The sequence below is a fragment of the Zophobas morio genome, unplaced genomic scaffold, assembly GCF_036711695.1.
Source record: "Zophobas morio isolate AGI-343-1 ecotype UQ-CSIRO unplaced genomic scaffold, CSIRO_AGI_Zmor_V1 ptg000017l, whole genome shotgun sequence".
Taxonomy (NCBI): Eukaryota; Metazoa; Arthropoda; class Insecta; order Coleoptera; family Tenebrionidae; genus Zophobas; species Zophobas morio.
In genome coordinates, this window is record NW_026972122.1 from 6,859,147 (window position 1) to 6,884,097 (window position 24,951).

At 31.5% G+C, this 24,951-nt stretch overlaps 1 protein-coding gene across 5 annotated transcripts in view; it reads right to left on the minus strand.

Annotated features, from left to right (window-relative positions):
* Positions 1 to 24,951, minus strand: part of LOC135130268 (secretory phospholipase A2 receptor-like) — an 81,424-nt gene that overhangs the window by 11,739 nt on the left and 44,734 nt on the right. Inside the window, exon 2 of one of the 5 annotated variants that reach the window (XM_064057625.1) lies at positions 6,244 to 6,437. In XM_064057625.1, coding sequence (XP_063913695.1) covers positions 6,244 to 6,307 — 64 coding nt within the window. In that variant the 5' untranslated portion in view covers positions 6,308 to 6,437. Of the gene's footprint in view, positions 1 to 6,243; positions 6,628 to 24,951 lie in introns of those variants that run through there. The other 4 variants (XM_064057626.1, XM_064057624.1, XM_064057623.1 and 1 more) reach the window with 4 other exon arrangements.

Genomic DNA, 24,951 nt, shown 5'->3' on the forward strand with positions numbered 1-24,951 from the left:
ACTCTGATTATGACGTCACCGATCTCATTAACAAATTAATTTATATTAGCCTTTCATAAACTTGGAAATTTACGCTTGTTTTACTGTTGGTGAAGTGTACAATAAAGTTTGTAAATAAAATAAACAACAGTAGAGTAAAACGCTTTTAAAATTTTTACAGACTGTAAATTACGTGACACCATTTATGGTTTTAAAAATAGATTTAAAATTATGACAGATATTATATGAGAATATTTAGTTAATGCTGTGTACTAAGTTGGTCTAACCAGATGTCCAATATTTTACTGAAAGATACAAGAATGAATTTTTAATATTTCACTGAAAAATTAATTTACCTATATCCAGTGGTGTCCCATTTAACTTTAACTTGCTGTAATTTTTAATTTTATTTGGCCTCGTTTCACAAAGAAAGCAATGAAAAGAACATTATGTCTTTATATTCTTCATTTTAAAATTTACTGCGCAGATGGTACTCTAAAATTTTTCGTACTGAACCATATAATTTTACTTTATAAGTAGAACGCATTTATAAATCATAGTTGTGACATCTTTTAAGAATCTAAGATATTTTCGTGCTGCTACTACTACTGGAATCAGCGTTGCAAAAAAAAAATAGAAAAATCAATCCACGATTTTTTTTTTTTTCAATTGTTTGGAATTAAAAGTATAAACACAAATTTTGATTGGCGTTATTAATACACGGTATTCGTAAAATACAAATAAAACTCGACAACAAGCAGTCAAAAATCAAGACAGCCGAGAGACGACAGACAGACAGACAGACAGACATGAAACGTCGAGAAACCATGAAAATACTTTAATCATTATCACTTGATAAAAATAATAATTAAAACCAATATTTCAGTAAAAATTTAAATAACAAATAAATAATAAATAAAAAATACTAATTATAACATAGTCCAAATGATGGACAGCCTTGCGCTTACGCTCGGGAAGAAAGGAATTAGTATTTTTTCACCGCCTTTGAGGAATTTATCAAAAATCAATGATTTATTTTTCTAAATCATAATCTTTAAAGTTTTTCGATTTTCTTATTTTTTCAATTATTTCCGGGTTCTTCGAAAACTGATTAAATTTGATTTTGCGAATTTTTTTTTTCGTGATTTCGGGGCGGATTCATTAACCACAAATATAGCATTATGATATTTAATAAAATTTAAATAACATTTGCTATGCAAAATTTGTAGGTGACGTAATCAATAAATTTTAATTATCGTTTTGCCATACAAGGGATATTCCTAAAATACAAATAAAACATGATAACAATGATTCCAATCATTTCGAAGATTATCTCTCTAATAAAACCTACACAGAGTGTTTATAAGAAAATTTTAATTATTAGTTTCCAAATATCGATATTTGCTTCTGTATTTGTTTTACTATATTTTTTTTTCGTTAAGTATTTTCTATATTTAAAGTGGATAGTTACTGCGATTTTTAATTTTTTTATTTTAGAAGAATGAGAACAATAAATGGAGAAGATACAGCAATAAAATAGATGGTGTTCTACTTGAAAAACCTGAAATATCGATATTTGATAGGTTTTCGATATTTTTACAAAACTAATATTTATCTTTTCTGAAAATATTGTAACACAGATTTTAAAAATAACCACTCCATTGCCAAATAAATTAAAAAAAAATTGGAATAAAGTGGCATCAGAATTTCAACAATAAAGTTACAAAACCATGATGAGAACATGTAAAAATATCTAGGATATTTCATTTAAAAAAACATTGATCCAAAGTTACTTCCACAGAACTTCCCTCGTCTAGCAAATTCGGCTTTTTTGAAAAATTATAAAAAATGTGTGATAAGCTTTATATAGAAAAAACCAGCGGTGTAAATGACACCTCGAACCCCCTGCTACACGGGGTTACAAATTCCAAGAAGGTGCCGTCCCCAAATATACAAATGATATGAAATATATTCAAAGCAACGAAAAAGGGTATTATTATCAGTGTATTTAACTTCGATTGTTTATTTTTATACATCGAAAGAATGTCACGTAGAAATTTATTTAATTTGAATGAGCTGTCTCCTCAAACAGAAGACTAATATTATTAATTAAGCCACAATGGAATAAAATGTTTATTATTATTCTTATTTGAACATAATTAAATAAAAACGTGGAAATTCTCACATTTTCTAGAAAATGAGGTTATTAATTTGATCAATAAAAAATTGGTCCGAGGCTATAAGTATAATCCGACAAATCCAGCTATTAAAAAAATGATAAAATTTGATTTTACGATTTTCGTTTTGTAATAATTGCTGTAAAGTAAAAACCAGAGGGATAAATAACACCCCTTTTCCTTCAGCACTAGCTAATAGCAATCTGTCAATGTCAAGCAAGTGTTTATTTATGTTAATACATCGAAAGAATGTCACGTACAAATTAGTTTGCTTTGAGTAAGATTGTCTTCTGAAAACAGAACTAAAATTCTTTATTAAACCACAATCGAACACAATGATCTGAATATTGTAATTCTTATTTGATCATTATTATATGAAGATGTGCGTATTCTTCACATTTTCGGGAAAATGGGTGACTCGTTCTTAATTTGATCAAGAAAAAATTTGTAGTACTGTCACAGGTCTAAAACGTTATTATACCTTGCAAATGTTTTTGCGAAAATTTGAACGTTTAGCGAAAAAACTGAAAGCACTTTAAAATATCATTCACTGTAATGACGTCATCAAATTGTTGTTAGGAATGATTAGCCACACTTTGGTTAGCATTTAACCATCTATATGATATTTCTAATATACATACAAAATTTGACAACAATTGGTTCAGCAGTTTCAGAGATTACGTGTCTAATATAAGTGGATACAGACACCAGACAGACAGACAGACAGACAGACAGACGGAAACGGAAGACTGCTTTTTCGCACTGCAGGGGTCATGAGACGTCGAGAAAACATAAAAGTGGCGATTCGTCCGATATACTCTATTACAATACTTCCTTCACTTACGCTCGGGAAGTTAAAAAACTAGTTTGTGTGTTACACCTTAAAAACAAAACACTCTGTACAGTTTAAAATAATTTCAGAGTATAGTCCTCAAAGAACCGTACAATTAGTCTTTGACTTTTTTTCTACCTTTAATAATAATTAATGAAATATGGAGGACCACGCGCTTAATGACTCACCTTGTATATTATTGAGACAATTAAAATTATTTTTACGCGAACCACAATTTAAGGAAAAATTTAATTTTAATTCATATCGTATCAAAGTTATGATAACGGGTGTTCAATTGAAAAAGTCATCGAATGAAATGTCAAATGTCAAAACAGTATGGATTAATAAAAGACATGTTTTTTCGATGTTTTCTTCTATCAAAAAGGCGACGCCAACTTGATGAAACATTTGAACACCCGTTATATATTTTTTTATAGATCTTCTAGCTTACGCTTGAGATATATTGTAATGGAGGCCATTTGATGAATAGCTCCATTCATATTTCCTCACATTTTCTTAGTTTCTAGAATATGAAAAAGTAGGTCTCCCATTTCCATATGTCTGTCGCTTGTGGTCTGCCTTATACACTCTTTAAATAAAATTATCTTGAACACGGTAAGCCATTATACAGAATTTTTCTGTTTATTCCTTCCAAAAATTTGATGACGAAAATAATTTGCTTTTATACAGGTATTTTTACTTCTAGAGCATAACATAAAGAAGTATTGTAGTCGAGTCCATCGGCCAGCGGCTACTTTTATCTTTTCTCAATGTTTCAAGGCTCCTAGAATACGATTTTTATAAGATAGATAATTTTCTAAACTACCGGATGGATTGTTTTCAAAATTTGGATATATATTAGGAATATTGTGTAGATGATAAAACTCTAACCAAAATTTGTCTGATCATCCCCACCACCTCACATTGATGACGTCATCTCCAAAATTTACAATAGTAAATTTTATAAAAGAACATATGTTTGTGCTTTTCATTCGCCGAGATTCCGCTTTGTTGGGTGGCGAGAATAAAAAACAACACTTGATTTTTGGTTGGTTTATTTACGACGAACTTACTTCGGCAACGGACACAAGACAACAGATAAAATTTGTATAGTAGACCAGAAGCTATGAGGTTATATGACCATCATAAATTCATCCCATTGTGTCGAAGTTAAGTTGTTTACAATAGAAAAGGTTTTAGGGTCGTAAATAACGTGTCCACTGCAGCTCGACCGGCTGTTGTGGTTTCGTTCAGGGGCGACTTTCACTAAATATGTAAATCCACCACTCCACTATTTCTTTACTACCTGCAGCCGCTGAGGGTTCCGAAATAACCACTCGCTTTGAAAGCCGGCCCTGTTAATTGTGAGCAAGAAAAGTTTACAAGACGATTTATTGCCAACCGGTAAGTTTAGTGCCAACCACACAAAGGGGGTATTTATTTGCGGTCAACTACTTTTATGATGGTCATATAACTTTATACCATTTGGACTAGTATACAAAATACGGGCATTTTATGACCAAAAAGGGAGCCGAGCTACCTGCTCTTACAAAGGGTTGAACTGTACATTTTTCTTAGAAAGGTAGCGCACCTGCAACTATTGTACAGTGTCTAGGCGGCTACCTAACCTTCCTGGAAGTATATTTTCCAAGATACTCCTCCACTCGTAGTGTATGAATCCGTGTTGAATTTTTACCCTAGGCATTCAGATTTTTATAAAAAAATAAAAACAAAAATTGTGTAACAACATTTTACAATTTAACTTAGAAATCGCAAAACCGAATGTTTTGAAACCTTACAAACGTTTTAGGGTTGTCCACACTTGTGATTTATCTTTCCATTCATAATTTTTAGAACTACTTACACAGGGTGGCTCAAAAAGATTAATGAATGAGTCAATTTATTTTATTGATCAAATCAGAAACTGAAAAACCGAGTGCTCTAAAATCTTGCAGAAATTTTAAAGTTATCGTAAGTATATACCTATGGTAATCAAAGTGTGTCTGTTTATCCCTCCAAAAAATAATGACGTCATCTCAAAATTTTGCCGAATAATCCTATCGAAAATTGCAAAATATGATAAGCCATATCTACTTGTAATTTATTATTACATTCATATTTTTTAGAAATGCTTATATAGAATGATTCAAAAAATTAACGAATCACTCCATTTTCCCCAAAATTTTAGCACACAATACTGTTATTATCTGTATCTATCCAAATTGACATACATGTCCTTGCACAAATGTTGATGAGTGATGACGTCATGACAAAATTTTGAAACATACAATAAACACTTTTAGAAACATAAAGTGTGCACTAACTCCTGGTCTCTATTATACCTGTAGTTCACCTCTATTTTTATTTGAACTTATAAACTTATAAGAATTTTAAGAATACAGTATAAAAAATGAGATAATAGTATAAAATCTTGCTTAAGTAGAACAAGAACGAAAGAAAAAATACACAAAAAAATAAGATTAATATTTTTTGATGTTTTTATGCCGTATATATTTTAATATAACTCCTGACAATTTCTAATGTCATTTCCAAAATATACTAATTTTATCATCCATTTTTCGGTAGCAAGAGCAACACAAAGTTCTATCAGATGAAACATATCAAAAAATTTACTCGTAAATTGCAATAAAAAAATATACGGACTACAAATACTCATTTTTTTTAATACTGCAGGAAAATTTAAAAAATATGTACTTATTATTTATTTTCGATTTGTTAAACTGTACTGGGGTTTAAAGTATTTACACATTTTTTTACATATCTAGTTTAACCATCCCGGAAAGTACATTGGCACATTTAGATTTTTATCTTGTTCTGAATTTCAGTTATACTGTTCTAAATTTGCATTAACAATGGGGTTGTCGTTGAAACCAATGACGCCATAACTTTCACAGCGTCACCCACAAAATTTGAAATTGACTCTGAACTGTCGAACTCCTCTGATAAATTTCGAATTAATATTACACCCGCTTATGGCATCAGATAAATCCTTATAAATAAAACATGTGAAAATTAATGTGAAATTACACAATCTGAAATTCCTTGCACTTGACACAGACCTACTTGCCGGCGAGGATTTACAGTGATTTACGACACGACGAGCTAAATTTACTGTAACAATGCACGTACGGCAAATAAATCTCTTTATTATTGTTTATTTCAACATTCTTTACAATTAAGCTCTCTCCTCATTTAAACCAACCCAATAAAAGTAAAAAAAGACTATTTACATACCTGAAGTGATAACAATCAGCAGCAGCACGACGCCGGCGACGTCCCGGGTGCCAAAATTCGGCATTCCAACAACCAAACCAACCTCAACACTTTTTAAAAATACGTCTGTTCAAGATTGCGGCACATTTTAATTAAAAACAGTCAAGTCAACAGGAGTTCACGGTTACGGCAAACCCGCGATTGCAGCGTACTCACTAAAAAATCTTATCAGTTTTTACTTTGTTGCGATTCGAAGCACTGTCTTATTTTCCTTTGTAGTGTAATTCAAGAACATCGATGTAATCGACCACGGTCCGACGATTGCACGGCTTTAGCTGAGAGTGCAAGATAAACTGAACTGGGCTACTTACTATCACGAAAGCCAAAACGCTGTTCTTGCCGAAGCTATGGGGTTATTTTTATAAATCAATTATAGGCTGGTCGATCATAAACGTTGCAAAACGTATTGACGGTTTATTTTCGAGACGGGTTATGACCGAAAATATTAGAAACATGTCAACGATATTAGGAGAAGGAAAATATACAACGCGGTAATATTTTACAGGTGCGAACTTTATCGCTCGTAAATGTGTTAGGGTAATTTAAGAGAAATGGTTCGAGTTATTAAAAAATCGGTTGAAATAGAGACGAAGCGGTGACCCGATATATTTCGGATTTGCTTTTATAGAAGATTTATTTTATTTTGATGAGATATTTTTGGTGTGTTTGAAGTTTGAAATGTGTTGACAATCTTAAAGCTTGTTGCAGACTTTGAAAGTAAACTGACCAAAATTTAACACCATTTTTTGTCCAGTGTGAAGACGTTGATACTTGAATTTTACACAAATTGTCATATAGTTTTTTTTTCATTCCGCTTCTATTTGTGGTGAAATTGGATTTCTATATATTAATCGAATTATTTCTGGAATTTTCGTAATTTTAAAATTGTGCTTCTTTTTTATCGTGTCATTCTTCAAAAACTGTTCAAAATTTTGTCTTAGTTTTTTAAATGTAATATAACCAAACACTACTGATTCTAATAATGTAACTTTTACTGTTCTACTGTTTTTAAATTTCTATCAAAACATTTTTTTTCATAAGGTGTATTGAAATTTTTAACATGCGAGGATTTTTTTAGTGAAGATTTTAAAGTCAATCAGGGAAAAAGTTGTCTTTGTCTTTCAGTTAAAAATTTTTAAACTCAAGCAATGACTCGGATGCGGCACATTTTGATTCATTTGATTTGATTTCAAACATACCTAACTGGAACAAAAGATTTCTTATTGATTATCTTCATTTTTACTTCCTGACCATAAGCTAAGGAAAGGCCACTTTTATATTTTCTGGACGTTTCATGCCCCCTAGAGTACGAAAAAGTAGTTTCACGTTTCTAGAGCTCGCCAAAATCAACTTTATTTTGGTAAATTTAAGCCCCGTCCACCCGACATTTATATTACCAGAGGGTAATTTGACAAAATCAGTGTTATCTTAGCAAGTAATAGCCCCATCCCACCCACCCACCCTTTATTTTCTTAGCGAGTACGTCTTCTGCCAAAATCAGTCTTATCTTGGCAAGTTGTAGGCCCGCCCACCCGCCCTTTATTTCAAATTTAGACATATTTCAAACGTTTTTTTATTGGTTTCGACTTTCAGAATTTTTTCGGCTTCATTTTTTCGGAAATGCTTTCTATTTGTCAAGAATTATCAAAATGATATGAGGCAATGTTTGAAATATTTTAAAATTTGATTTCAAACAGAATATTTTGAAAATCTTGGTCCGGGGACTTAACACATTCGGAAATTATTGATAGAGATTGTTTTGTTGATTTTAATTCCCAGAATTGTTTCTGGGTTTTATCTCTTCTAAAATTCTTACCGTTTTTCCAAGGCCTCAAAAATGAATTTAAGCTAAACTTTGGCACATTTAAAAAAATTTGAATTTGAACAGAATATTTAGAAAATTTATTTTTGAACCATAGCACCTTTGAAAATTAATAACAAACATTCTTCTATTAATTACGACTTCTTTTAGAATTTTATTTGGCATCATTTCTTAGAAAATTCCTATCATCTTAGAAGATTCTACAAAATTAATGAAATAAGACAAATTTCGGGATATTTCAAAAATTTGAATTTGAACAGAAAATTTCGAAAATTTTATTCCTAAACCATAGCACGTTTGAAAATTACTAAAAGATTCTTTTATTGATTTCGACTTCTAGAATTTCTTTGGCTTCATTTTTCGAAAATTCTTACCAATTTTTACTTCCCGAGCGTAAGCAAAGGAAGTATTGTAATCGAGTCCGTCGGCCGACTCTCTACTTTTACGTTTTCTCCATCTTTCATGACCCCTAGAAGACGAAGAAATAGGTCTCCCATTTCCGTCTGTCTGTCCGTCTGTCCGTCTGTCCGTCTGTCCGTCTGTCCGTCCGTCTGTATGTCCGTCTGCCGTCCCGGATTTTTATTAGACAGATAATCTCCGAAAGTACTCGACCGATTGTTGTGAAATTTTGTACTTATATTAAGAATATCATGTAGATGGTAAAACGCTAACCAAAATTTGTCTAATCATCCCCACCACTAATGCGATGACGTCACTTCAAAATTGTACATAGTTAATGGGTTTTCAATTGTATAAAATAACATAGTCCTACACATGTAGTTTACAACTCTGAATCGACTTTTCACCCGAAACGTCCAGATTTTTGGAAAAAAAATCAAAATTATAAAACAACATTTTGAAATTTAATTTTTAATCTGCTAACCAGAATGCTTTGAAATGTTGCAGATGTTTTAAGGCTATAAAGAGCATCACAAATCTTTAGTCAAAAAATATTTGCTTATCCCCTCTAAAAACTTGATGACGTCAGCTCAAAAGTTTGTGGAATAAATCATATCTAAAATGTACAAAATATGATGAGTCTGTACTTGTGATTTATCACTCCATTTATATTTTTTGGATTTGCATATACAGGGTGACTCAAAAAAATTAATGAATGCGTAAATTTATTTTATTGATTTAATCAGGAACTACAAAACCGAATGCTTTGAAATCTTGCAGATGTTTTAAGGTTGTAAAGAGCATAATAAATTTTTAGTCAAAATATATTTGGTTATCTTCTACAAAAAACTGATGACGTCAGCTCAAAAGTTTGCCGAATAAATCGTATCTAAAATGTACAAAATATGATGAGTCTGTACTTGTGATTTATGATTCCATTCATATTTTTGGATTTGCATATGCAGGGTGACTCAAAAAAATTAATGAAGGCGTGAATTTATTTTATCGATTTAATCAGGAATTACAAAACCGAATGCTTTGAAATCTTGGGAATATTTTAAAGTTATTATAAGCATGGTAAACTTTTGTTCAAAATGTATTTGTTCATCCCTCCTAAAAAAATTGATGACGTCACCCTTAAATTTTGCTGAATAAATCCTATCTAAAATGCAAAAAATATGATGAGTTTGTACCTGTGATTTATCATTCCATTCATATTTTTTAGATTTTCTTAAGAGATGGTTCAAAAAAATTAATGAAGTAAATTTATTTTATTGATTAAATTAAAGGCAACACTTATTATTAGTATTACACCCCAACCAACCCAATTTGGTAGACACAAAATTTGTTAAAGGAAAAACTCGGTTGAAACATAAGGGTAGCACGCTTATTTACATCGACTTTAACATTACAGACCTGCATTTGTTTTATGAGTTCACTTGGTTCCGCGAATGTGAAATAGACATGTTTATAATCAACCAATTGTGAATTTCAGCGTCAAGAATTAAAATAAAACCCAATGTTTTATATAATAAGCGGAAGTCGAAGCAATAAAACCGATGGTCGTTTTGTTTATAGTTTCTCTGTTTGACTCTCACGTATGCTGTTACGCCTGTCATCTTAAATTAAGAATGTTTATACATACACGATTTTCAGTTGCCTCTGATACGTATACGTGAGTAAATTGTTTCGTTATTTTATTGATTATTACAAATCAATATTCAAAACGACCCAATTCATTTTCCCGAAAATTTGAGAATATAATAATTTTATTCTTAGTATTACACTACATCTATTCCAACTGATATACGTGTCCTTGCAAAAATGTTGATGACGTCATCGCAATTTTTTTTTAAATTCCCACTACAAAAATGTAATGAGAAAAAAAACACAATAGGCATGCAGTCGTCAAGTTTCCGACAGCGAGGGAAGTACTGTCTAAACTCTTTATTTTGGGATATTTTAAAATTTGAATCTGAAAGAGCATGTTTAGAAAATCTTGGTCTGCCATCATAGCACCTCCGGAAATGACCAAAAGAGATTCTTTTGTTGATTTCGATTTCCAGAATTTTGGGGGGGGGGGGAGGGGTTATTTCTTCGAAAATTGTGACGACTTTTGAAGAATCTCAAAAATGAATGAAATAAGGCACATTTTGACATCCTTAATAAATTTGAATCCGAAACAGAATATTTCAAAAATCCTGGTACCTTCTGAAATTTCCAAAGACATTTTTTTTTAAGAAAATAAAGGGCGGGTGGGCGGGTTTGTACCTGCGAAAATAAGACATTCTGGCAAATGACCTACTCTCTGAGAAAATAACGGGCGGGTGGGCGGATTTAGTACTTGCCAAGATTAGACTGATTTTGGCAAGTTTATGTCCCCGTGGCGCGGGGGTTGTGGAGGATGTTGGTTTTTATTTTACAGAGGTTATCACAAAACAAAAATCGCAAAATCAAATTTCATACTTTTTCAAAGAGGCGGAAGTTCTGCCGAAACAAACTTCCACCAATTTTTTTATATTCTGGGGGTTATTATCAAACGTCGATAAAACATGAAAGTAACCAAACTGGATTCTATTATAATACTTTTCTAACTTACCAAAAAATGTAAAAAAAGCTTTGTTGTATAAGTCAAACGGACAGTGTCGGATTGAGAACCTGGGGTCCACCGGGAAATTTACAAAATGGTGCCCTCTGGTACTCTATACTGATATAAGAATATTTTTCGACATAACTTCCCTCTTCTCTGAACTACAGTAAATCACATCCAGCTTTTTCGAAAAATTACAAAATTTGATTTTGGAAAAATTATAAGATATGTATACAATGTTAAAAGTAAATGTGAAGCAGTGTGCTACGCATATGTTTCAAGTAATGACGTCATCAACATTTTTGCAAGGACACGTATATCACTTTGGACAGATGCAGTATATTACTAATAATAACAGTGTTGTATTCCCAAATTTTTGGGAAATTGGAGTAAGACGTTCCATTAATTTTTTGATCACCTGTAATCAATGCCCGCATAAGTGAGGACAAAATGTAATATGTTTAACAGTTAATAGAAAATGAAATTTTGGAGAGGAAAAGAGAGGAGAGGACAAATTTCATTAACCAAGCTACAATGGAGCAAAATAGACCGAAAAAGGAGCATGCTAAGCGTATGTTATAAGTGAGTTTTTCCAAAACCAAAAATTACAACATAGTAGTCACAGCGTAAGAAAAAAAAAAGATACGACCAATTTTGACTCGAACGTGCCACCCACAGGTCCGCTTGCCCATATAGAAGCCACCACTCCACTGAGATTTACATCCTGTGTTAGTAGTAAAATGTTATTATACTGTTATTTGTTTTTTGAGAAAGTTTGGTCGTTTAGGAAAAAAATTTAAAGCGGATTCTTAGTATGCATACAAAATTTGACAACAATCGGTCCATTAGTTTCGAAGACTACTTAATAAAAATCGACACAGACAGACAGGCAGACGACAGACAGACGGAAAAGGCAGACCACTTTTTTCGTATTGTAGGGGTCATCAAACGTCAGAAAACATGAAACTGGCAAGTCGCCCGATGGACTCGATTATTATTCTTCCTTAGCTTACGCTCAGGAAGAAAAAATGATCTTGTTTTTGGAACTTTTGACGACGCTACCAAGAAAAAGAAAACTAGTAAAAAATATACTTTTAAATTTTTTCTATAGCCTACAGCGAATGTCTAATTTTCCGCCCTTTGACTGTTGGAACACCCCGTATGATTCTATTTTACATGAGTATTTTGGCAGAAATGGTGAAAAAATTTGAATTTTGTGTTGTGTTCTAATTTGTTTTTGGCGAATTCTTATGTTCAGCTAATGGATAATGTTGCAGTATTTTACTTAAGATTCATTTACTGTGCGACGCACCGAAGAATAAAAACTCTGCAAACAACGAGGAAAGCATCTGCAAGGATCGGCGCGGAAGAAAAGGAAATCAGGATTTAAAGGGTAAGTGTTGCTACTTTGATCGGTAATTTTATCTTATTTTTGTTTTAGCAAAATTTTTTTGACGTCCTGTTACATATTCTGTAAGTATTTTATTTTATTTTTATGCATGCAGAAAAAAATGACGTTTTTTTCTTTTTTTGCCAAAGAACATTTAAATTATTTAGAATATTAATTGTTTATAAACCGTTTCATTTAGTATTTAATTCTGCTCACAATCTATTTTTACCAAAAACGGGAAAGTTCACTTGAACGGTGTGAGTACTAAGTATTTATTCTATTTTTATTTCAAATGAAACACCCTGTATTTTATTACGTTATAAAACCATCAAGTAAGCTTTCTTTTACGATACCCATTTTATTAGGGTTTAGTCTAGTAGTTTTCACGTAAATACTTTTTTGTCGTGGGATAAGAATAGTACGTTTTTAAGAGGTCCTGGGTGTGTTTATGTGGTTTTCAACTACTACTCAGCCTCCAGTCATAGCTCAAAAATAGTTCGGACCAAATTTGGTACATACAAATGTAATAATGTACGAACAAGAAACTAAATTAGAAATATGGGAACATAATTATGTCAGTGTCCAGATAAGGTAAAACATCATTCTGTTTTGCAGATTAGGTTAGTTCACGAGACACTTAAATTTTTATATTTTGTTTATTTTGGAAAATTATTAAGTTGTTGAGACGTCAGCACGTCTAGAAAATTCGCATAGAATTTGGTTGTAAAAATTAAGTTTTTGTTTCTTCATGTTTTTACAAAATTTTTATTCTTTATGAAGAAAGAAAATATTGTGTTGACTAGCTTTTTAATGGAATTTAGTGAAAACAAAAAGTCAAGAGAAGCTTCGAATTTTAACAACTTAGTTATAATTATTGTTCCGCGCATAAAAATGAAGTCAGTATTGAGTATTAACGTTTAAATTATTTGGGCGACATGTATGGGAGCTTTGTTAACGTAATCATTCATTTAATTGATCATACGATCATTTTTAACAAGATAAATTTTCAAGATCATGTCTTAATGTGGCACTAAATATTTAAACAAGGCATTAGTTTTCAATTTATTTTTATATACTGGTTTTTAGTGTTATTTTTTACGACTAATATTGGAATTGTAATCACTTATAGTTGCAGCAGTAAAATTTATGTCAAGGTATTGTTTGTTAATAATCAATTATTCGGTATTATTTATTTTGTGTTTCTTATGCACCAACTAAACAATTTGGAGGAATTGTAACCGACTAATCCCTAATATTTAGAATGTTGCTGCATTTCTTTTAACCAATTTGTAGATTGATTCAGTGAAGCATGAAAGCAAAGTTTTTTTGTAAAACAAGGTGTACAACCTGAACATAATTGCAGTTAAAAAATACCGTGAAAAAAGTGCAATTTCAACTATTGTTCAAACTACAAATGTAACGAAGTCCTTCACAATGATGGCGAAATAATATTTTGAAAAATTACTTACAAAATAATAATTAATCTGAAGATGAACTAGTTTGAGATGAAAATAGGTGACCCTTAAAAATCTCAACATTAAAATAAATTGCGATCATTGTTTAAAGCACATGGCAAATAGTAATAATTTTATCAGAGTTATACATTTGCAAATACAAAGTAATAAAAGCAAACTCCTGATTTATATGATTCTGTAAATTAAATCTGTGTAAACAGGAATTATTCGTAAAACTGTAATAAAACAAAAATTAAATTAATATGTCGAGTTTTCTTTGTTTGATCGTGTTAAAATGGTTAATACCACACAAGGCGGAACTCTGCAATCATTATAGGCGGAAATTATTAAACGATATTTACATCAATTAATCATATCAATGCATTATTTTATACCCTATAACAAAGAAATTAATAATGATTTATGGACGTACATATAGTTTGCTGAAGTGCATAGTTAGGTATTAACTTGAAGTCGTAAACCACTTTACGGTTTCTGTATTCTTTTGATCTTGGATTTATGTTTAATAAGTCGCGTTTATTTAATTGATCAACAAAGTCACAAAAGATTTCTTTGTTGCAACGTATTTACATGAAAACAAAAGCCGAAAAACTGAAATTATCACAATTTTAATTCCATTCAGCAGTTCTATGAAAATATTTTTGAATTTTTGAATTTTTATTGGGCATTGTATATTTTTTAGAGATTTTTGTGGTGCCTGTTTTTCTAAATTCCTTAATATATTCATATCATATTTTAATCTTCCGCCACCGCCTTTGATTCGAACGCATTATGTTACGAAAATACGCTCTGTTCACTTGTTTATGCATATTTGGTCCACCGGGAAGCGGATTAACAATTGCTCCAAAAAATGTATTTATTGATAAAGCGCAAGGGAATGTCTGTAGTTCTAGTGAGTTTTCCTATTGTAGTATAATATAATTTTTTTTATTTTTAGCAAGTGTTAACCCCACCCACCCAGCCTTTAGAAGAATAAGTCATCTGCCAAAATCAGTCTTATTTTAACAAGTACTAGCCCCGCCCACCCACCCTTATTTTCTTAGAGGATATGTCATTTGCAAAAATCAGTCTCATACTTGCGAAGATAAGACCGATTTTGGCAGATGACTTATTCTTTATTTTCTTAGAAGAGTCTTAAAATACTAGCCCGGCCCACCCCCCTTTTGTTTTCTTAGAGGGTAGGTTATTTGGCTAGTGCTAGCCCCACCCACCCGCCCTTTGTTTTCTTAAGAGAGTAGATCATTTGCCAAAATCAATCTTATCGTACCGAGTACTACTAGATTTTTCAGTTTTTCTATTTTTCAACTTTTGAATTTTTCAATTTTTCGCTTTTTAAATTTTCGATTTTTGATTTTTTGTCACCGAGTTTTTGGAAGGGAGTAAAAAGTAATTTTGATCAGCGATTTGCCATGTTTACCGTAACTTTAAAACATCTGAAAATTTTGTTTCTAATTTTAAATTTTTGGATTTTTCGATTTTCCAAAATTTCTTTTAGTTTAAAAATCTAAAAGTACAAATCGTGAAAAGGAAAAATTTGAGAACTTGAAAAATGTTAAATTAAAAAATTAAAAAATTAAAAAAATTGTAAAATTAAAATTTGAAAAATCAGAAGATTGGAATTAAAAACTGCAAAATTGTCAAACAAATTATCAAATGAAATATTCCAAAGTTGAAGCATTTAAAAATTAAAAAAAAAAGAAAATTGGAATTTAGAATTCAATTTTATAGGATTTGTTTTATTTTTCAATTTTTTGATGTTTCAGTTTTTGATTTTCCTGTTATACAGTTGTACAATTTTCCGATTTCTCATTTGTCCGATTTTTCAATCTGTCGTTTTTTGATTTTTTGTTATTGTTAGCAAGTGCTAACCCCACCCACCCAGCCTTTATTTTCGTAGAAGAATTAGTCATCTGCCAAAATCAGTCTCATCTTGACAAGTAGTAGCCCCGCCCACCCACCCTTTATTTTTTTAGAAGAGTGGGTGATCTGCCAAAATCAGTCTTATCTTGACAAGTACTAGCCCCGCCCACCCACCCTTATTTTCTTAGAGAATGTCATTTGCAAAAGAAAATAAAGGGTGGGTGGGCGGGGCTAGTACCTTTTCTTAGAAGAGTAGGTCATTTGTCAAAATGAGTCTTATTTTGGCAAATAGTAGCCTGGCCTTTTATTTTCTTAGAGAGTAGTACTACCATAGCGTAAAATTTCATTTTTGAAAAAGTTATCTAAACATTCTGAAAAAATTCAGAGATGTATATAATATCCCGACGTGCTGATTCCAAAAATATAGCATATTTATGGTAAGGGCGCAATATTTTCGGAAAATTCGGTGTGAATTCATTTTTTTTTTTAATTTTTAAAAATTGCGATATTTCAATGGACGATTCTAGAAAAACGGTTTAAATTATCGAAGAAATGAAGCCAGAATTCATTTTTTTTTTAATTTTTAAAAATTGCGATATTTCAATGGACGATTCTAGAAAAACGGTTTAAGTTATCGAAGAAATTAAGCCAAAAGTGACTTCTGCGGCCCAAAATCTACATGGAAGTATTTAGTTAAATTTCGAAAATCGTCGAGAATAGGTCGAAATGTGCATAAGGGAGGTAATACGAATACATAATGGGAAATTTCATTTTTGAAAAGGTTATCTAAAAATTCTGAATAAATTCAGGAATGTATAGATCCCGACGTGTTGATTCCAAAAATATAGCATGGTTATAGTCACGGAGTAATATTTTTTCGAATGTATCTATTATCCATTGTTGGTTAAGAATATGCACTTTATTTCTGTTTAATAAAATTAAAGCTTACTTCTTGAAATTTGTTTTCAGCAGTGTATGAAGTTGTTATTCAATTTCCTTTCAGCTTTTTGGGAAATTCGCTGATCTGAACAAATCGCTATTCCGAACACACCTTTCCCCAATTAATTCCAATTATTGAGGTTATACTGGATAAAAGTTTGCTATACAATTTGCGAAAATTCGGAAAACCTCAAGGCAGATTCATACACCACAAGTACAGGAGTATGTTATTTTATAAAATTTAATTCCTACTTACTAGGAAAAATTTTGAGGAGACGTCATCACATTGACGGTGGGGATGATTGGCCAAATTTCGGTTAGCGTTTTACTACCTATACGATATTCCTAACATGCGTACACGTTTTACAAGACCTTGGTGAAATTAAAAGAATTCTACCATAATAAAAATAAAAAATAAAAAGAAATAATCATTGAATTACTTGAAACAATTTTTTGAGGTCAGAATAAGAAGAATATAAGATATTCCGTGGTCACCTGTTCACCAAATCTTCCTACTTTTCATTTTTCAATATTTGGTAAAAATGAGACTAATGGTTTTAAGCGCAGAATGGAGAATTTGGAGGAACTAATGGAGGATATTAGAATAATAGAAACTATTATGATGATGTAGATGAACAAATACTTCAAAATATCTTCGAAAACATAAAAAGGAGAATTACCTTAGAACGTTCTTGGAACAAAAAAGAGAACATTTTTAAAAACGGCAAAATTTCTTGAAAACCTTTTTAATACTTGTAGACATAACTACAAAATAACGAACTTGGTGGACACACATTAATAAACACCCAGCATATAAGCATGCTATTTTATAAAATTTAAGTATGATTTACTCAGCAAAATTTTGAAATGACATCACAACTAAAATCGGCAACAGACGGACGAAAATGGGGACTTATTTTTTCATACTCCAGGACCAATGAAACATCGAATAACACGTTTTTTGAGATTTTAATTCTGAAAATTCTTCATATTATAAAATGATTAAAATTAAATGAAACATATCGTAAGTGTCAGTCTTCAAGTGCCATTTTTAGTAATTTTCAGAGTATGACCATATCATAAAAATTTTCCGTGCTTAATAATACCACGTGTTACGTGTGTTGTATTATTCCAATTTATGTTGCAAAGGAATTTTTAATACTGCGTATTTTGATTAAGACAATAATTCTTTCCAATTAATTTTTATTAGGCCAAGGTTTATTTTGAAAATAAATCACGTTTTGCGTCAAGAATTTGCCATTATTTGTCTGCATCATGCGGCATATTAGAAGATTATTTCATATCCGTTAAACGCATTGTTCTTTCAATTACTAATAGTATTAGTTAGTTGAAAGAAATGAGGCGCATTTTATTCTAAACTTGTCTTTAGTCTTCACAAATTGAATTCCAATTGATGACGTAGCTACGCGCAAATACAATTCGATTGAAAAAAAAAAATAGGAATTAGAGTTGGCTACGTTTTTTTCAATTTAATTGGTATTCGTGCTTTTTTATTTATCATATCTTAGCATCAACGTGTTTTGAATTTAAAATTAATGAATGTAAATGTCAGCACGACAATAAATTAACCCAAAAACATCTTAATACCATGATGATATAACGTTTATCGAGCAGGAGTGTTACTGAAATTTTGAAACTCCAGCCAACACTCACTTCCTTTCTTCGATGGCACGATATAACGAGAAATAGGAACGGAGCTTGTAACTGTAATAACCATATGATCTCTTCAATCTAATTAGGGCAATTTTTGTGTTTTAGCAATTTACTGGGACTCTTAAATACGCATTGCGTTTATTTAAACTGCCCCACATATACACAGCCCATTGTAACAATTACCCAAATGTACACGAACTATATTTTTAGACAGTGCAGCTGCAGAAAGCCGAAAAGAAATTATTTCACGAGACGCTTTAATAGTAGTTAACGAACCACTTACGATGCTCGAATCTTATTAAAAGTCAACTTTATATCAAAATGCCAGACTGTGATTAGCATTTCGTCGAATCACCGAAAATAGTCACAGTCTAATTTTGATTTAGTTTCCAGAAACTTAAATTTAAATTTTGATGAGGCCATAAAAATGTTCCCGGTTTTAAGGAAACGAGAACGCTCACACTAAACAATTTTTGACGTCCATTTAATTCCACGCTAATTAAAATATTTCGGTAATAGTCGGAGTTGTCTTTTTATCATTCTAATTGTTGAGATGATAATAAATTAATAAATATCAGGGACAAACTGTCCTCTTACCTAACGTGTTTTGTAATGGCTGTTTCGAAACATGGGTATTAATTAGTCTGATAGAAATTGAAAAGACAGACGTTTCATTCAGATCCACTAAATGCGGACACTGTGTCGGAAGAAAAATTTTTTTTTAATTGTAGATTCGGCGAACTGCATCTAAATGCAACTAAAACAACTCATCTAGCGATAACTATCACGATTGTGCTGTGTTCGTGCACGGAATAAGCTCGTAATTACCGAGCGCTGCCATATTTTTCATTCTTCTATCTACTATCAAACCTGAGCGCGTTTCTTTTTTAAAATAATTGCATCTTGCGTAATAATGAGGCTTGAATTATGCAATGCGTTTATGACCACCAATAAAATTTATTTATAAGATTTTATAACACAAAGACGGATAAACAAACCGAAAAAGAAATAAACACGCAAAATTCATTCGATGGATGACATTCAGATCTTGTGCAAGTAAAAATTATGGTCTGCGAGATGTGATGAATGGAGGTTTGTTGTGCCAACTTTTTAAGTAGATGTTATTTTGATTAATTGCTGTCATTTATCATCATTTATTTAAGTATTTTGATAATTATGCAAGTATGCGAATAATTTAACACTTTTCTTTGAAGGTTTTTTGTGAAACGTAATCTTTTCTGTCAAGCTAAATTACTGAAATGTCATAATTAAACGCAAATCGCTTCTGACTTTTTCAAATAAATGAAGTTACAAATCACACTTGGTTCAAATTTGTTTGAAATCACTCGTTTTATCGCACGAGTTTAGAATTATGTTTTCAGACTCGTTTTGCTTTCATGTTTTATTTTACATTATTAATTTGATTCTTACACTGTGTGCTTAACAAAAAGATTGTCATTGTTAGGTCGTTTTAAAACATAAAAGAAAAGGAAAAGAAATTGTTTTTGTTTTAAATTTAGTCACTGATCATTTTTAGAAGAAATAATAATAACAGCAAGCTTTGTTTAATAATATTTGTAGATGACGTCACAAACGTTGTGAATGGGGTCAATACATAAATTTTGTTTAATATTTATTAATCCTTAGATCAATTTTAATATTCGTCCTATAAAACTTCAAAGAAGTCTATTTTGTAGTTTCTTAAATAAATTACAATAAGTAATTTATTGCAAAAAAATGTATTTATTTGTTTTTTGCAAATTAGCCTTAAAATGCAAAAATGTAAATATGTAAACTAAAAAAGTATTATTAACCATTTAATATGAAATGACAATTTCTCATTGCTTTGTTTACATATGGGTACATTAACTGCTCTTGGCTACCGTAATCAAATAATTATTTTTTTAACCCACGATTGAGGCAGACATAAAGAAAGTTGTAGAGATATAACAGACGAAAAACAAACGAACTCTTGATAGACAGGAGCGCTATTTATTTTTACAATGTCGGGAAAGTCTCTAAAAATGTATAAATTTATTCATTGTGCAAAAAATGGAATAAATTTGGTAAATAAAATGAAAGTGAAAATTACCAAATTTTTTCATGAAATGCATTTTTTTAAATTAAATCTTAACGGCAAATTTTAATTGATATATGTAGTACATGTGCTGAAATTACACTCCCACGTTGCAGTCTAAATTTTTATAACTTCTTCAGCATGTTATCTATGGGACTATGAGACATGCATGATTGATGGCTCCAAGCGTCTATTTCAGCTGCAGTCATTGTTATTTCAAAGTTTGCGTCCAACATGTGTTTTAGAATCGGGGTTCATCACAAAAACGTGTTTTTTTTGGACTAACAGACGGAAATTTGAAGAGAATAAATAATTTAAATTTACAACCGGATTATCTTGGGTTTTTTGATCTTAATACCCAGAGGTAGGCTTAGCTACCAAAACATTCTTCGCCTCTCTTTTGGGATAAATAAATATATGTATATCTTATAAATTTCGAGGCGTACTTAATACTAATGAAAAAGTATTTTTTCTAGAATTTTGGAAAAACAGAATAAATCATTTTGATGTAATCACTAAAAAAAATGTTTTTGCAAAATTGTATGCATTTTATGTTTTACAGGACAAGAAAAAAGTAGAGGCCTGTGAACGGATCGAATTTTGATTTGGTTTGCGAAAATCTAGATGCCTAGGGTAAACAATCAATGCGGATTCATAAACCACAAGTACAGGAGTATGTTATTTCATAAAATTTAAATAGCATTTAATAGGAAATTTTACTCGGTGCGCTATAATATTGTAAGATTTGTTCCCCAAACACCAAAACCACACAAAGTATTTATCGACATGTTTTGCCAGTCAGGTTGGCATTATCTAGACCAAACTAAACTCAAAATAGTTTATATGATTTCGTAAATAAATAGTATTTAGCATTAAACAAATTTTTGTTAGCGTTTTATCATCTACATAGTATTCCTTACATATAAAATTTGACTAAATCGGTCCGGTTGTTTCGGAGCTTTGCTTTCTAATACACAGGTGAGTCATTAAGCGCGCGTTCCTCGATATCTCATTAATTATTAGAAATGGAAAAAAACCCAAGACCCAAGTCATAAGGTTGTGGACTCTTGGATTATTTTTGAAAATAAAGACTGTTCGCTTTTTAAGGCGTAGCACACAACTTAGTTCATTTAACTGAAACCTATATGTCTTTATATATTTTTTGAGTGTCCTCTTAGGGTTTACAACCACAGTTTATTTTTGAATTAACGATGCGACGTTGCTACGTTATTCTAATTTTTTTGAAACTTCTTAGCAATGGAAGGATTCACAAAAAAATCACAGTAGCGTAAGCAAGGGAAGTATTGTAATCGAGTCCGTTGATCGACTCTCTACTTTTACGTTTTCTCGACCTTTCATGACCCCTACAGTAGGAAGAAATAGGTCTCAAGTTTCCGTCTGTCTGTCGGTCTGTGTTTCATTTAAAAAAACTAAGATGTGTGTTACGCTTCAAAAACAGAATACTCTGTAGAGTTACAAATAATTTTAGACTATTGTCCTCAAAGAATCGTACAACTTTGGCCTTTGACTTTCTTACTATTTCTAATAATGAATGAGATACCGAGGAACGTCTGCTTAGTGACTCACCCTCTAGATCCACACAGACGACAGACGACAAACAGACAATGAAAAAAACTCTTTAATAAACACTAGTAATTAATACTTTTTGACGATGATACCCTTTTTGTTCTAAAAGAGATAAATACATACACTTTAGTCGTTGTTCCGTATCCTTAAATCAACCTTTTATATATGTACTTTGTACTACTTAGAAATATTCTATAGAACAACTGTTGACGCTATCAAAACTCACTACTTGAAGATCTTGGCTCCAGGATAGATAAATCATATTCTTCCTTAGAGCTATTACTAAGCTCTAAACTGAATCCTTGTGAGAAAGTAGTAAATTTTCGAGCCCGTCAGTTTTTTGATTTTAGGGATAGCAACTATTTTTTTAAGTATTGGTTAATGAGCGTATAGAGGTACTATTATTATTTTCGAATTCGGTAACAGTACAATTAATCTATGTTGGTGTTCTTTACTGGCACAAACAGAGCTATTCAATTTTCTTTGGTCTTTTCCCGGTATCTGTCTGTCTTTAAACTCGACAAACGACTTTCTCGCTTTCAGCTGAGAACTAATAAATCATCAAAGGCACTAGTATCTAACTTGTCTGGAATGATTTCTGATGATTTATTTCTTTCTCAACATACAATGTTCATACGATACGCACTCAGATAACTGTTTAAGCATAGTTCAAGAACAGTATAACAATTTTATTAAGGTAGTTTGAAATACTATCTACTCGTTGGCTTAGTAAAACATAAACTCGATAAAAACATTTGTCGAACAAGGAAAACATGCTTTGAAGGTGAATATAGCGTGTAAAACAGATAGCTGAGTGCAAAAACATAATTTTTGTCAACCTTGCAGAAACTTTTACAACGGTCGTCAACAACAGGATAACGAAAGGAATAAATAGGATTTTGAAGGCGAAAAAGTTCTCTTAAGTGCGTACCCTCGTTGGAAAATATTTAAAATCTACACAAGAACTGAAGCCTCTACTCATTTAGGTATAAAACAATAGGAAACAGATTTTATACGATTCTACAGAATTCTACGTTCGAAGACATCCCATTTTAGACTGCATCATATCTTACAGATGTCATTTGTAGCCGTCCAAAAAATAAAACGTCAGACAATGATGAGAAAACTTTTGAATTTTTTAAACACCGTACCCAAAACTGGGTTGTTGTATCGTCTCTCGCTGTTGTCATTAACTAATAACAGAAAAAAGTTGTCCAGATTTTCACTTTCGTAAGAGGTATTTTCATCAAATAAAGGACAAGAAGAAAGAAAAGTCCAGGAGAACAGAGAGTTTTCATCTAGCACGGAAAAGAAGAAGTTTTGTCCTCCATTTAGTCTATTCAAGAAATATTGACATGTGGGGGATCAATAGTGATAGTAGATTGCGATTTTTTTTGAAAACTATATAGACAAGGAGGTTTGTAAGTTTTTTGGAATGAGTTACTTGGAGACATTCTCGACAATATGTGCACATTTCAACAATGCAGACTTTAGAATAAATTAGGGTCGTGTTAGAAGCGATATAGGAATCGTACTTTGGAATAATTTGGATAAGTAATAACTGTTTAGGAATCGATAGGCGGTTGCCAACTATCTTGGACCGGACCGAACACAGAACTCAACGACTGGTTTCAACGTGAATATCGAGAAGAATGATAAAAAAGGTGTAAACACGAAGACATCAGTAAAAATGGGCGACAGATTAGAAGAGAGAAAGGAATGATCGTTACACCCACTTTTTAGAGAGATAATAATAGATAATAATAAATCTGTGAAGAAACTTATAGCTACCTACTCATATGCTAGTGGAGAAATGTATAAGAAATGTCCAGAGCTTGAGAAGACCCGACCCAGCTTCAGACCATTTCGAGGTTGGTATAAAAATGAAACTGGAAGTCGAACGTGATAATTAGAGAGCGGAAAATATGCAGCAAAATTTTGAGAAATATGATCATATGATATGCACCAAATTTATGCAAATATGCAGTAACTTTCTTAATATATGCAGAGATATGCAGTTGCATATGCTCCAAAAATTAAAAAAAAACAGCTTAATAAGCGAACTAAATTTATTTAAAAAATACAAAAACAGGTTTCCGGAGCTTACGTTTTATTACAAAAAATACATAAATCCCATTGCATTACATTGTTTAATTACATCTCACTAACACATAAATCACGTTTTTAAAGATAATATTCTTATACTAAAAAATAAATATAAACAGAACAAATTAAAAAATAGTAGTGATCCACTATTTAATTACTATTTTTGTAACAATTTATTTTTAAATATTTTTCGAAATATTCTAACAAAAAGTTTTTCCGGTGAAGTAGGTACACAAACCTCATTTGACATACACCTGTTAAAACTTTTATGACTTAAGCGGCGTAGGCCAAAGCACCCTTAAAAGTCAAACTGGCTATTGTAAGCTTTGTGGACCTGAACCGCAAGATTATTACTGTCCATTGTTGGCATAATGTAGTTGTGAACTGAGTTAAGTAATACAATAGCCAGTTTGACTTATAAGGGTGGTTTGGCTTAAGCCGGTTAAGTCATAAGAGTTTTAACAGGTGTATGTCAAATGAGGTTACTTTATATGTATTTGTAAATAGAAAAACTGCGTACTACATCCACAGATGTAAAAATACTTACCGGTTTAGGGCAGGCGCGACAAAACACAGTTTGTTCTTGAAGAATAAGTTCCGGAAAAGGTTTAATCCATAAATTAATTTGAGTTATCTTCGACATATTGATACACCTGTTTCCCTTTAAATGCTTTCAATACAAACTCACGATGAAATATAATAGTATAACGTCCCTTCGACGTACCATTAATATACTTAACTAACGAACAA